Consider the following 15,454-nt stretch of genomic DNA (forward strand, 5'->3'; position numbering starts at 1 on the left):
CCATGGCGATTGCAGGTAGAGATTTTCAAGCTCATGACCGATGTGATTAAATTCACAAACTTTTAACCTAGTGTGTGGGAGGTGAAGAAAAGGAATTTCATTTACGTGTAATAAAATCAGCATATCTTGAGAGCGTGTCTCAGAAAGGGTAATAAAATCCCCAAGAAGAGAGACACTTTTACACCACATATTTTCTAAGGTTCCTGTACATATGTGATTTTGGCCAGTGCAAACAATGTTTACAGTCAATTTGTACATCTCCCGGCAAGCAGACAGCTTTACGTGATGTACTTTAATTGATGAGATACCATGTAAAGTAGGACTGATCATCTATAGGAAAACAGACACAACATTTACGCAGCTGCTTTACAGTTCAGAGCTAATTATAATGAAAGCCTATAGCTGGCAATCAGAATCGGTTGATGCATATTCTCACTATAGCCTGCAGTGTGTCTCTTAAATAACTAATGTATGGCGCATGCATTACATCTCCCCACTCTTTTCACCACATGTGAGACGTGTTAAAAATACTGTTAATCAAGTTCATCTTTTCCTTAGCTTCCACAGGAGGGGGTTGTAGCATTGCAGACACTATAAAGTATATCAGGCATCAGTCAATAAAGATAATGCCACTTTATTTATCTCCTTTGAAAGAACTTTAGTTTGCCTGCTGTAGACCTTTGTCTGCATATGATTTGATTTGTGAGAGACACAAAAACATCTTTGGCACAGTAAAAAAAAAAACAGATACAGACTATACAGATAGATTTATTCACATTTTACAATTTTAGATTTTCGTTTTGAACGAATGCGTGTAGGGCTGCAACTAATGATTATCTTCATTGTCCATTAATCTGCCAATTCTCTTTTTTCGATTAATGATCTAGTCTGAAAGATGTGATAATGTCTGACAGCCCAAAGCTATCTCAGTTTACTATGGTATAAAATAGAGACAAGCCCAAATCTCCACATTTGAGAGGCGGAAGACTGCATTTTTTGTGGCAATTCTGCATTGAAATGACTTTAACGGTTAATAAATTGTCAAAACAGTTGCAGATAATTTGTCTGTCAGTTGACTTATCATTGCAGCTCTAAACATTTCAGAGACAATGTTATCTTCATCATGTGCTACTGCTGTCAACTGTTAAGCATTTGCAGCTGAGGATCACAGTCAAGTATAATATATGTCTTGAGCCCATTTCAAATATTTGACACATTGCTCTGCTGGATGTTGGCTGAAGTCAAACTGTGCTTGTATCTATACCAATTTCTCATGTCAGATGGCCATGTGGGAATCACCCCTCTGACCAGTCTAGTTACATGCTACAGCCTGTCCTCTTTATATTTTAAATATAAAGGAGAATATTCAGAGACTGAGCAGAGAACTATTTCCACAATATTGCATATTGGAATGACTATGGTTTATTCAATAGGCTACAAAACTGAAATACATAAATAAATACAACTGCTGCTAATAGTTCTTTTATGATCAATTAAACAGTGGAAACTGCCAATTGCAATGTTTCGAGCCCAAGGTGATTCCATCAATTTCTTGTATTGTCTGACCAACAGTCCAGAACTTAAATATATTTAGTATACTACCACACAAAACAAAGAAAAGCTATTCCTTACAATTGAGTTGCTGCAGTTGTTAAACCATTAATCACTTACGCATATTATAATCTGATTATTTTCAACAAATTGATTAACCGGCTAATCATTTAATCATAAATCATACATTTTCCTCTAAGTTTCTATTACAATGTGTAAAAAAAAACCTAAGATGCAATTTCACATTAAACATTATAAGCCAGCGGTTTGGGTCAGGATGCCTCAGAGTGGTCACAAGAAAATCTGAAAAGAATAAACTATCTAGTCCCGCTACGCAAAATGATATAATTTGATCTGACTTGTTGTTCTTTTGTGCATTTCAGGACAATTTTGCCCCTTAGCGCAACCTCTTACAAATATTGCAGACTGAAATAACACCGTGCAACGTGCAGCTGACCACAAACTAATTCCAGTGTAGATATAAACACTCTACTTTGAGGCGTTACAGGACAGCAGCCGCATGAGCTTCTTCACTTGATTATCAAGAATTGCACAACCAGCCAACTACTGGCACTGTAGCATTTAATACGAATCCAGAGCCCTGTGACTCAAGCCTTCCTTTAGTTCTTCTGGGGAAAGAATGAAAAAGCTCACCTGGGCTATACAATGTAACTGAAGCCCAGTGCGAGCAAGAAAGAAAAGAAAACACGAGGAGAATGCCATCTCTTTTACACTACCAACAGTGCTGCTACAATCCAAAGGGATTATAAACAACTCAAACAAGCAGTACTACTTCAAACAATAAAATACCTTATTAAACCCCAACATGAGAGGGCCTTTGGGAAGGAAGACTTTTGATGTGTACACAATCCCTCCAGTAGTGAATATATTTAGTCCTGCACCAAGAAAAAGAGCAAATCACTCTCCTGACTCCATTCTTCATTCTGAGGGATATCAGGAGCCAAATTCAATAACAACTTTAGATCACAGCCCAATCCATCTCTGAATCATCCCATAGTCTTTGCATAGCCTTAGCCCTTCGGCATAATTTAACACTGTCAGACTCTGAACTCATCTCCTCCATAGAAAATGAATGGGCTGAGTTCCAAGAACGGGATATCTTTACAGAGATCCCTCAAACTTCAGTGGAGCTACTAAATTTAACGGAATTCAGGCTATGTCAAAGTGATATCTACTAGCAGGAAGAGAAATAGCTGAAATGGATTAAAATTTGGTCTGAATGGAGCGAAAATAATTTCACCTTTAGTTTAGATTGTAGATGGGCCCTAACCAATCGTCAGTGTAGGGCAAAAGTCCTACCGACTGGACGTATAGTTTAATACAGGTAGTTTGTTATAAAAGTAGCTACGTTTTTGTGGAAAGTTACTTTTTTATGGACGAATCACATAGGAAAAAAGAAAGGGAAGTAAAAACAAGAAGCATTGGATCACAGACTGATTTGTGATTAGAATTGAGCATGGAAGCAAATTCACATGGCATGTTTTAATTTCAGAAAATGTCTTAGTTTGTTCATGGGCATAAAAACAGTATCCAGTAGGAGAAAAAAAAGCAGAGTCCAGTATGGGAAAAAAAAAATTACTATTACATTTTCTGCACCACCTAAGATCCACTTATCCCTGTTGTCCCTGAAATTGAATGAATGCTTTGGGGTAAGAGAATGAAAAGAAACAGAATTGATTCAGCCACCAGCTCTTTCCAATACAGTTGTTGTGGTTATGTTTTGTGTGAATTTGCCTTGGGCTACAAAAGTCCAAAATCAGCCATGTGGAGTCAGTAATGAGAGGGGTTATTTCTGTTCAGTGAAGCAATTTACAGCTATGCCGGTACCTTGGATGAAGAGAGAGAAGAGAGAGAGAGTGGCAAAGGTCACTTCTTGCATTCTGATTATTTACAGGATCATTTGGTCGTTAAGCTCAGGCTTTGAATGAAATACCTTTGAACCAACTGATACAACCTAGTTTCCCGTGCTTCACTCTTATGATCAGATCTCATTAAAAAGGCAGACAGTAGACGCACCACTTTGGTACATGCTGAATTATATCAACAACTCTATAAATTCTGGTGGTTCTACTACCATTATCCAGACACAGATCACATGTCATTAACAGGTGGGGCCTTAGTTTTGTTATCCAAGAGACAGACATGCAGTGGAGGCTCGAATATATTATTTACCAAAAAACACCATCCAATCCGTCCAGATGAAAAATCTGCTTTCCAGTACCGCATGATTGATAGTGGAGGCCCATTATTCGGCAAGAATAAAAGCTTGAATTAAAAGCTCAGATTTTACATGCAATTAGTGACTATGTGCAATTAAATATATAAAAAAAGACACAACACAATAATTCAAACACACAAAACAAAGATAGAAATCGCAATTAACGCACTCCCCTGCACTGCAACCAAGTGCACTATTTCTTCCACTATTTCTTCTTCTATCTGTGGCCATTCAAAACTGAAAAAACAAAGTACGCATTATCTCTGTGTTCCCCTGCTGCCAAGTGTATTTTTTACACAATGAATCGGTGACAGTATCTTGGGCTGCAACCAACATGGTCTGCAAATGATAAAATACACCTCCAAGAGCAAAGGTGCAGAGGCACCATTGTGAATCACCAACATTAGTCCGATGACTGGCTCATACAATACCCTAATTGCCTCGTGTTACTGTGCACAGATTCTTCACCACGGAGCAATGAGCCGTTGCACATCACATTGCTATTCAAGTCACAAAACATTAGCTGAAAGCAGAACACAAAAAGTTCGGGGAAAAAAAAAGAAAAAGATTTGACCACATTATTAAGAAACGCTCACAAACTGTGACATGACTTGCTATGAATCTTTTGAAGCTGCTACCTGATATTGTTTACTACACCCTGTGTGATATATATAAATAAACAGTACTGATATGGAAATAAGCGCGCCACACTAGTCAGTTACTTTCAACACAGCTCAAAGTGAGGTTTGTGTGTGTTTGTCATGCTTTCTGTGTGAATGCCAAGTAAGAAAGCTGTAGTAGAAAGGCTATACTAAGAGCTTTTCCTGTACATGTAGGTCATTTCTCCTCCCTGTGGAAATATAGCCTGTTTTAGGATTAGGGGCTATGATTCATTATGACTGAATTTAATTACAGTGAGAGGTGGCCAATGCATCCCCGGTTTTAGCATATTAGGGTCCCTTCATCCATTGGATAGTAAATGTCTAGAGGAGTGTGTGGGGGTTGGGTTGGATAGAAAGTGTGTGTGTGTGTGTGGAAGGATGGAGGGAGTGGAGGAGGGGGTAGGTAGAAGGCTTTAGGTTACTTTAGCAAAGCTGCAAAATGCACACACACACACACACACACACACTGACACACACATGAAAGCAGATTACTGAGAGTAATCAGGTTAAGGTGAGAAAGTGGGATAACTCATTTATGTATTTCTCTCTCCCATGTTCCTAAAAATGGTCTGATGTCAGAGTCAACCAATAAATAAGTACTCTGTTGTAAACAACAGCAGTGCATGTCAATTATTATTAAGACTATCTACAAACATAAATCACACAGAGTCAAGAGGCTACCTTCCTATCCTTCCAGTAGTGTGACTGTCATGCTCATTTGAACAGATTTTATACTGGATGTTATTTAACTTTATCAATTATATAAGTGGATATTGTAGTATTTATGCTGCTAGCATGGCTCTAGGGATGGAAATGTCAGTCCTCCACTTTGGTCCAGGCTGAAATGTCTCAACAACTATTAGATGGATTGAAATTAAATGTGGTGCAGACATTTATAGGCTTCACAGGATAAATTAATAACTTTGGTGAACCTCTGATTTTTCATCTACCGCCATCATTAGGTCATTTGTCTAACACTTGAATGGTCATGATTTATGACCAAATACCTGCAAAACTAATAACATTAAACCTCAGCTGTACCTTGTGTTTAGTGCAAATGTCAACATGTTTAAGTGGTAATCTATGGTGGTGACAATGGTACATTATAATTGCTAAACATCAAAATGTTAGCATGTTAGCATGCTGATGTCAGCATTTAGCTCAAAGCATTATGTGCAGCCAGAGCTGCTAGCATACACACTCTTAGTGTAGTGCAGAGTCCTCGAGCTAATCTACATGTCAACAATATACCTGCTGAAAATTAAATTGTTAAATGTATCTGACTGGTGGAAAAAGTATTGAAGTCTTAAAAAAAAGCTAATACTAGAAAAAAAGGTCACAGAAACGATTAAAAAAAAAATCTGAATTTTTGCTTCGATTTTATAATTAGCTGAGCTACTCTGCAGTCTTTCCATGTTCCCCCTGGTTCCGGCATAGATACCCCCTTGAGTAGAAGCCCGCCCCTGGTTGGGAATCATTAGTGTAGCAAGTTCCTTTAGTAGTACTCTCCAACATGAGCAAGAACTCCCAGAAACCCAGATAAGGTTATTCTGTACCACATAATTCGTTTCCCCTTCCCAAATCTCGCTCTGTTAATCAAATTATTCTTCCTCCCTCAACGTGAAAAAGGAAACCAAGTTTCTCACTTAGATGGATGTTTCTGAAATTAGACTAGTGCTGAAAGTGGGGAATAATCTGATTATTATGGAGCTTCAATGTTTGTTAAATCAATGGGGGGTTGATAGACTTTAAACCTGGGGTCCCATAAGCAACAGAGGCTAATACATAATGAATCAATCTCAAAACACACTTGACACAATGAGCAACTCTCTGATGGTCTCTGTAGTAAAATGAAAAATAATAGAGATGAGGAAACTCAATACGTTTGTACTTTAAGGAAACATTCGTAATGCCTCAAGTCTCTTGTCTGGTGGTGTATCAGGCGGTACAAAAAAAACAATTCCATAAAACTGAGATCAGACCGCTCTCATTTCATACAGATATCCATGTGAAATGTAATTAGGCAGTCCATGAAAAACGAGCACCGTTCTATGGTGCCTCATTACATTTTGAGGGGAATAGTCAAGTAGCCTCTGCATACAGATGCTGGACCAACATCTTTCTCTTCTGCCTCTCATATATTTTTCCTACTTTCCAGCTAACTAAATACATAATAAATTTCAAAAATGGCAAATGGTCTCTTCTTTAAACCACATAACCTTTGAGGGGGAACAAGTGGCAGACATTAACCAACTTCTTTGTAATACTTGAACTGCCAATACTACAGTTGAGCCCTGCCATGCTTACATTATTCATTGAAATGGAGAAGAATGCTTGATATCCCCATTATACCAAACACAATAGTCTCCAGGCCATGTGTTATCTACTTTGTAGAGGAAAAATAGAGAGATCTAAAAACTTAACTTTTGTGTGTATTCATAGAACGTCTACACTCTCAGCACAGGCCGAGGACCTCTCTTGAATTATTCAAGATCAGACCTGTTGGGGATGTCGGAAATTCAATACATCAGCACTTCAGGAAACGTCAGCAAACCCATATTCAGACAAAAAAACACATAAAAGAAGATACAGACAGAAAATATAAATAACATACAGCTATTCTTCAAACCATCTCACAACTTCCCCTGCCTTCAATATTCCTTAATATTAAATTAAGTTACAATATTATTAACTAGAAGAAAGAGTATTTACTGTACGTCCAAAAGCCAAAATGACGTACCTCTGTTTTACCATCAACAGACCACCATAAATTTGAAGAACGTAGCCGAGGGGTGAGACAAGGGGAGAGAGAGTACATCCAAGCTCTAAATAGTAACTTTAGTTTGCCATAAAGACAAACAGCTTCTGTAATAAGTGCAAACATATGAGAAGTAAATCACAGCACAAGACCAACACCACCTGCCTACTTCCTGTTCTTCTTTAGTAAACATGTTGTACTGTTACTGCAGAATGACTTTTAAATTTGACAGATTTATCAAATTTGATTTAATTTAGCGTGAAACCAACCGGAGCATGTTTGGATTTAGAGTTTATGGCTTGAAGCAGCTCCAAGACCCCACAGACCAACAGTCAACCCACTGTTCACTGGTGTCGCCTTAGACCTTTCTCAGGACTGTGTGGGGGTATGTACAAACTTTGCTTGACCGACATCTCACTCACTCTCCTGCTAGTTTTGTTGCTGGTGTTAGGGCAGGACCATTTATACCATTATCATTTTTATTATAAAATATAACTTTGACAAGATAGAGTATTTTAAAACATCTGTGTGGATGTGCAGAGCCTTTAAACAATGTGACATCTTGGCAAAATTCTGACAAAATTCTGTTGTCTTTCTGTGAAGTGTCTTTGAGTATCCAAAAAAAGCGCTTATAAATAAAATGTATTATTATTATGACCATTTTGATGTACAAAAAATTACACCTTTTGGGTAAAAAATTGGTAATTCTTACTTGATTTTCAGTTCAACAAAATTTCCCCACGTATACAATTCAGTTAGTCAATTGTGAGTGAAGTCTGGTGGTACAGAACTAATCAAGATGATGGGACACAGCTAGATGTAACAGCTCCTCCATTTGCAAAAGAAAGATACACCTAAACAATACTGCTTCTTTTGACTATGCAAATTAGAATATCTGTACTGTAATTTAGCCTATTGTACAATGCACAATCAATTGTAAAATTTTAACTTTAACTATGGTTTAATTATGTATTCTGAAAAAAACAGATCCTGGATCTGCCATACATAATACAATCACATCTCTGTGGAAATCCTGTGTCACAGTCGCGACTTCGTATAAACTGTATTGTGGAACTTTGTTGTGAAGTGTTTCAAGGTTTGTTTGGTCAGATTAATGGTACAAAACATATTAGCTTACACGCTAAGGTGCATGTTGAGCCAATTGGGGACAATGCATGAATGTGTAACACAGACATTTTAATATACACTAGATTTCTCTAAAATGCAATAAGTCTTTGCATGATTATATGGTTCGACATGTGGCAATGCTGGTTTTTGAGTTTGTATATATTATATATAATATATATATATATAGTGTTAACTTAATTTTTACCACAGTAAATTCCTTTGCAATTATTAGTTGGATGTTGAAGGGTATATTACATTCTCTGTTGACCTATTAAAGAAACTCATGGATTTTTATGGCTGAAAATTACAGTTTATTTCATGCTTTCATCTGTTCTTGACTTTGTCCTGACCACCTTCTGGACTTTACTGGACTAAATATTGCCCTGCTGATGTTGACTCTAGCCTTGGCCCTATACTGTACGTGAGAGAGTAAAGTACGTGAGTGTAAACAATGTTCCTCTTCTGTCCTTTCCCCTTCCCAGCTGATAACTACCCTCTAGTCTGGTTTACACTGCTGTTTTCATCCTCTTTGATTCCCTGGCTCAGATAAAGGCTTTCCCACCATCCCAGAGGCCCCCTGGATGCCTCATGAGCTCCCCCCTCTGTGAGCTCTTGTCCCTGGGTACCGTGTGTATGATGTCCCACCCTGTCAGCTTGAATCACCCTCCTCTCCGGCTCAACATGCTGCTCTCACCACTCCCCAGCTGCGCCGATGTGTTTGCGGCACCAGCGCGTGTGAGTAGATGCTATTTAGACTGACCTTTGCAGCAGCGCCCTGTGCTCTATGATTCTAACCCTTCTGACAGTGAAATGTCTAATAGAATGCTAATGAAGTAGTTTGCATAGTAACATGTTATGTTGGCTCCATTGTAATTATCTGTGGGAGTATCCCTGATGCCCATGATGCATATTGTTTGATTATTAAACTGAATTACTGTCACACAAGGTTCCTGCTACCAGGTCAGAAATTACTCATGGTGCATGCTCATAAATCTGTCTAATGGCTGTTGCAATAAAAATGATCAAACAGTAACACTTGTTGCAAAGAAGAAAGTGTTTCCTATGTTGCAATGTTTGAGACATGTCATTTCCTTTCTTCAGTCTCACTTGAAGGTATAAAAGGTTCTTCCATCAAGAGATGTTTTCCATTTTCTCGCTCCTTATTGAGCTTCTTTTATTCGTATTGGGAGAAATCCTTTTGTGAGTGTAGCAAGACAGCCCTGGCTAATGCGGCCTGAATGCAACCTGAATTTTAAGGTGAAATAAGTCCGTCCATTACTCAAATGGTTAGACTGCCATAAAAACATCTCCATAAAAAAAGCCCAACATGTTCTCATACCTAAACAACTAAAAGGGTCAACTGCCAATGACTATGAAAACACCCATCAGCCAAAACATTATGACAACCTAGGCACCCTGGTGGTCATAAGGTTATGAAGCCCCATGTGCAACAAACTGTCTATCAGAACCAGCATTAACTTTTTCACCTGTCTGAGCTAAAAGTAGCTCGTCTGTTGGATCGGACCACACAAGCCAGCCTTCGCTCCCTACGTGCATCAACAAGCATTGGCCACCCATGACTTTGTATTTGGTTCACCACTTCTTTGGACCCCTTTTGTTAGTAGTGACCACTCTAGACCAGAAACACCCCACTAGAGCTGCATTTTTGGAGATGCTCTAACCCAGTTGTTTAGCCATCACAATTTGGCCCTTGTCAAAATCCTCACGCTCCCCATTTTTCCTGCTTCTAACACATCAACTTGAGGACAGAATGTGCACTTGCTGCCTAATATAACCCACCCACTGACAGGTGCCACGATAACCAGGTAATCAGTGCTAATCACTTCACCAGTCAGTGGTCATAATGTTATGGCTGATTGGGGTATATGACTGTTGGAGAGTACCAGCTACGGGCATACCAGACCTTCGTTGTATCAGACAATCGTCTACTAAATGTTGTAAAACGGTTGCACTTTGGTTGGGTTTAGAAACCAAAACCACTTGCTTAGGTTGAAGAAAAGATCATGGATTAAGTTAAAATAAGTAGTTAAGTTGCATGTGTAAGTTAAATGTAAACCTTTGGTTTTACACAGGACATGAACAACGGTATCCTGGGTGAAAGTCTGGGTGTTTTTGTCACATTCCTCCACCCTGACCTCTTCCCTACAGACTTTGGCGCTCTTTATACCTTTCTCCCATCAAAATTTACTACGGCCACTCGAGGTTGTCGTAATAAGCTGGTGAGTACGGACTGAAAGAAATAGTGTGATTCAGTCTGTCTGACTGTACTTTCTGTGATGTGTAGTAGCACTCGAATGTCTCCAGTCACTTCAACATAAACATAAAGATTTGTCCTTAACAGAATGAAGCAGTAGCTTCACAAAAGTTATTGAAAATGTTTTTCAGTGCAAGTGCAAAGCGAGGAGAATTGGTGGATTAACAATACAAAGATCTAAACCTGACAGTTTACTTGTCTCTGTTACGAGGTACAAAACTGCACAACTTCTTTTTCAGCAGAAACTACAGATTGGTACATTTCAACACGTGCAAAGATTTAGTCACACGAATACTCTGCAGAAAATGTTTATCACATCATGTTTACCAGTAAGTGTTTGTTAAGTGGATGAGTTGCTCCACCTTTCTTGCTTGTTTAAAAATCACCAATTTGTGGCGGAGGATGTGCAGTTTAAGGTTCTTTAATGTATGTTTCCGCTGGCTTGATGTGACTGCAGCTGATTCCAGGCCAGTACACTTATCCAAGGCGGAGTGCCAAGGCATAATGAGACATTTGGTTGTGAAATTCAGAATCTGACAGAATGCATTAAAGCAAAGCAGACTGCAGATACAAACAGAACAGCCAGGCCAAAGTGATGACTTCCCATTTCCTACCAACTATATCATATTTCCCTTTGCTTCCAGCCAAACAAATGACCAAATTGTGCAGCGACTGTGCCATTGTTTGGACACAGATTCCTATTGTTTGTCATATTAGATACATCGGATACATCTGACAAAAGCCATTACTGGTCATGTCACTCAGTTGTTTTTGCCTTTCACCTGCTAGAAATTTTAGAGTATGAAATACTGGCTTTGGCTTTGCTGCATTTGTTGTTGCTTTGTTTTTTGCAGAAGCTACATAAAGAATTCATTTCTAGTAAGGTCATTTTCTTGACATGGCAGGACCTTACTTGTCGCTCACACTGAGTCACGAGGTCAGGGTGTCCCGCCCGGACTTTTTACAGCGCCAGCGTGCCCTTGTGATACCAAACAAACACAGACCATGTGACAACTATCATCTAAGGGAACAAATAATGTGACAGCTTCTCAAGCTCCCAGGCAGCCTGCTCTGCCCGCGGGGAGTAAATAAATCAGATTTTTCATATTTCTGAAATGGTTAGATTGAGCTTGGGCATGAGGTCAGATGTAAAGATGGAGGAAGTCTGACTTTTTACATGCCTGCTGCTATGTTGTTTTTGCTTTCCACTGCCAGTACTATAAACTACTAAAAATGCATGAATACCTAACAAAATCAAAGATCAATAAATACATATATGGAAAAAAATAAAAAAAGACTACCTGTTAGAAAAAGGGCTTGCAAATGAGTTTGTGTATATTCCATGTGGATAAGCAGATCTCTACACATCTATGAATAAGTAATCAGCTTGTTCACGTCCTGCGGGATTTACTAACAAGAAAAGCAATCAGACACAAGCATGTGTAAAAGAAAAGCACTCGAAATTCCTACTGCACTGGCCGCTCTTCTGTAACTTTCAAATGGGCAACACAGGAGAGGGACACATTTGAACCAGAGAACAGATGTTCCCAAGCAAAAAATACTCTCCCCACTAGTCAGATATAGTAGATATCTGGAGACACACAGATCAGACGAGACAGCGTTCTAAGATACTGCGGACGCTTGGACAAGAAATGACCTTTAGCTGAACTCCTGCAGTGTCACAAATAGGCTCATTCTGATTTAGATGCTCTCCTCCAGCATCCCTCTGGCAAAAACAGAGAGAAGAACAATAGGACAGTCAAATGTATCCTAATTCCAGCTGGAGACGCTAATCCAGTTCAGAGACAGCAAGGAAATGGGCTTGTGAGAGCAGACCTGGCAAATACATGCAGATGAGGATGATTATCCTGCAGATGAGCGGAAAGATGAAAACTAATTTAATAATAAGACCAGAAAATTCTCCAAGATAACAGGGATCTAGAGACCAATCCAAGACCCATCTGGCCCGCCCAGCATACACCAGAGCCATTTTCTATTTACACAGTGGTGCTGAAAGCTGAGGAGCAGCGTTGTGATGTAAAACAACCAATTTACAACAACAATTGAAAAAAAAATGATTTTGTTATAATATGGGTAATTACAGTTAATAAGATTGGGAAAGTAACAGAGTAGTACATTTCATAGTATGGTACTGTATTATTATTATTATTATATTATATTATGGAATATTACCATTGAGTTCTGCTTCAAAGGGAAATATTATACTTTTTACTTTTTACATGACATTTGACAGCTATAGTAACTAGTTACTTTTAATTAAAATACATTTACTTAAGTATACTTACTATAAGTGATGGAAACTTGTATCAACACACTATTTTGCCAAAGACATAAGTTTAATGGTTATTTTACATGAGAGATTTCTGTATCTCTTGTTTTTTACTGGTTTACTTGGTTTGAAGTGGGCGGGGCTCAGTTAGAAATAGGTGATGTCACATGCTTATGTCCACCAATCAACATTTGACTCAGAATGTGATGACAGTTTGTGGGTTGTTTTGTTACTGCCAATCAAATCTGATCAAAACACACCCACACAGCCCTGATGAAGTAGATTAACTGAGTCTTTAAATGTTAAACTTCACAAGAATGTCTTAAAAATGTTTTTTTTTTTTTTTTTACTTTGTTGCTGTCATGAATATTATTATATGTTTGTACTTTTTACTTCACTACATTGATCTGACCAAGTTACTAGTTAATTTGCTGATTTCCAAAGCTTAAAATGCATTTTTATACTATAGACAACCCAGCAGCACATAAAGCAGTTCAAAACAGCTGCACCCTAAACGCTTACACAGTTAAATAATGCCTTATGTCCTTATACCTGGTCACCATATAGTGTGTAACAAACCATTAATAATTTGATTAAATACTGCTTATAAATGCTAGAGGGGCTTTATGGCTGCTTACGTACATTTTGGCAATGCTGTTTTAATGCAGGACATTTATTTAATTAATTAAGTAGTATTTCTAAACTGTGGTATTTCTATTTTTATTTAAGTGAAGTAGAATAATTCGTCCACTAGTCTGCATATTTTGTTTTACCTGGAGGAATGTGATCCATAATAGAAAAGCAGCGTTACCGTATCTCACAAATTCATGGTAAGTCACTCTGTTGGTGTACCTACACATTAACTATGCCATTTGTGTCATTGGGAGGGTTTCATACTTATTTATTTGCCAAAACATGCATTACTTTGATCTATCTGCTTGTACCTTGGCAGAACACCTACTCTACAAAGACACATTTGAGTAATATGTACCTTTTCTGGGGAATGATTACAATGCAAATTACTTTGTCAAATCATACATCGTCCTCTAAACTAAAACTGTACATTTGTACAAGCACATACTTCAGCTTGGCTGGAATAAAATGCAGAATACCTTCCCACACTGTCTGTGTTTTATGTTTTCATTTGTTTAACATTTTATATAGGGCACTTGGAGTATGTAAAACTCAGTCTGTGTCCCAGATTTTGCAGGTCATTATGGTAAAGGCTTATTGATATGTGTATTACTGTACAGGTGCAGTAAACCTGGTGCCAGATCTGCAGAAATAGGGTATGTGAGGATGCGTGAATCTGTTTATCAAGTTGTTTTTTATAACCAGAGACAGATTCAGTCGCATTCAAAATTGTTGTTTCTTGTGTACACATTGTTGAAGCGTGCTAATGTTGATCCATTAACAATCACAGATTGCTTACCTTGCCAACATAGAGTGGCTCATTTCCTGTGTACTCCTCCAATACGAAGAACTGGTTCCATACCCAGCTGCGTTTGTGCCTGTGCAGGACCTCCCAGGGGTCTGGATCAGAGTGTGGGGACTTCTCCAGATCCCCAGAGCTGGGATTCAGCCCCCAGCATCCCCTCTCCCGCAAGGGAAACAGGAGTGCCAGGAGAGCCAGGGCTCTGCATATGCCTGAGCAACACCACCCCATCATCTGGGCCTCCTCCAAAAAGCACTGAGGCCAGAAGAGGAGCAAAAACTAAAAAAAGACAGTAGGGCTGAAATGTCAAAACCCTCAGGGTTTTATCCACACAGTCCCCGACCCTGTGTTTCACCAGAAAGCAAGAGCAGTCAGACCCTGAAAAGAGCACATGGGTTGAAAAAGAGTCAAGCTCTGCATTTTGCTGTGTTGCTCTTCTTTTTTTCCTGATTGGAGACTAAAAGTGGGGTAATTCCCTCCACTTTGGAGCCAGGGAGTTGACATTAAAGCTGGCTAACAGGGTCAGTGGCGACTGGGCAGGCTTCAACACACCAGGCTGTATAATTGGCACCTATCAGAACAGAGAGAGAGAGAGAAAAAAAAAGGAGAGAGACAAAGACATAGAGGAGAAAAGAGAGAAAGTACCGTCAGCAAAATTGCCTCTGTGACCGCAGTCACTTTAGACAGCAAGTAATGTGCTTGCTGATGCAATGATAATGACATTTTTCACCAATCATAAAGAAATTGGTCAAAAATGAATAGACAGTAAATATGGTACATACAGTCAACATAACGTCCTTCACATACACACACTCACCTACACACATGCCACAGGAAAATTGGGCGAGGTCAAAGTGTTAATAAGGGTAAGATGGAGGGGATAATGACCTGGACTTTTCAATGCACATAAGCAAAGAGATTTCACAGTGAATGAAACAACAATGGCTGCGCAGAATAACAATCAAATGCCACTCAGGCTGGCTCCCAATTATCCGCGCTTTACCTCACCAAGGTCATTATTATGTCACATTTTCTTTGTATAAGATCATGGCATAATGGTGGCGGGGTTCGCAACTCAACACTAACAAGCCACATGATCTGTGTGGCGAGCTCTCA

At 38.9% G+C, this 15,454-nt stretch overlaps 1 protein-coding gene across 3 annotated transcripts in view; it reads right to left on the reverse strand.

The window, feature by feature from the left end:
• LOC118321130 (cadherin-7-like) overlaps window positions 1–14,884 on the reverse strand; it is an 87,099-nt gene extending 72,215 nt beyond the window's left edge. For all 3 annotated transcript variants that reach the window (XM_035652353.1, XM_035652337.1, XM_035652344.1), the window contains exon 1: window positions 14,336–14,884. In XM_035652353.1, the coding sequence (XP_035508246.1) occupies window positions 14,336–14,572 (237 nt within the window). In that variant the 5' untranslated portion in view covers window positions 14,573–14,884. The remainder of the gene's footprint in view (window positions 1–14,335) is intronic.
• Window positions 14,885–15,454: the final 570 nt, after the last annotated feature.

The sequence above is a fragment of the Morone saxatilis genome, unplaced genomic scaffold (genome assembly GCF_004916995.1).
Source record: "Morone saxatilis isolate NCDOM2014 unplaced genomic scaffold, NCSU_SB_2.0 Contig0, whole genome shotgun sequence".
Taxonomy (NCBI): domain Eukaryota; kingdom Metazoa; phylum Chordata; class Actinopteri; family Moronidae; genus Morone; species Morone saxatilis.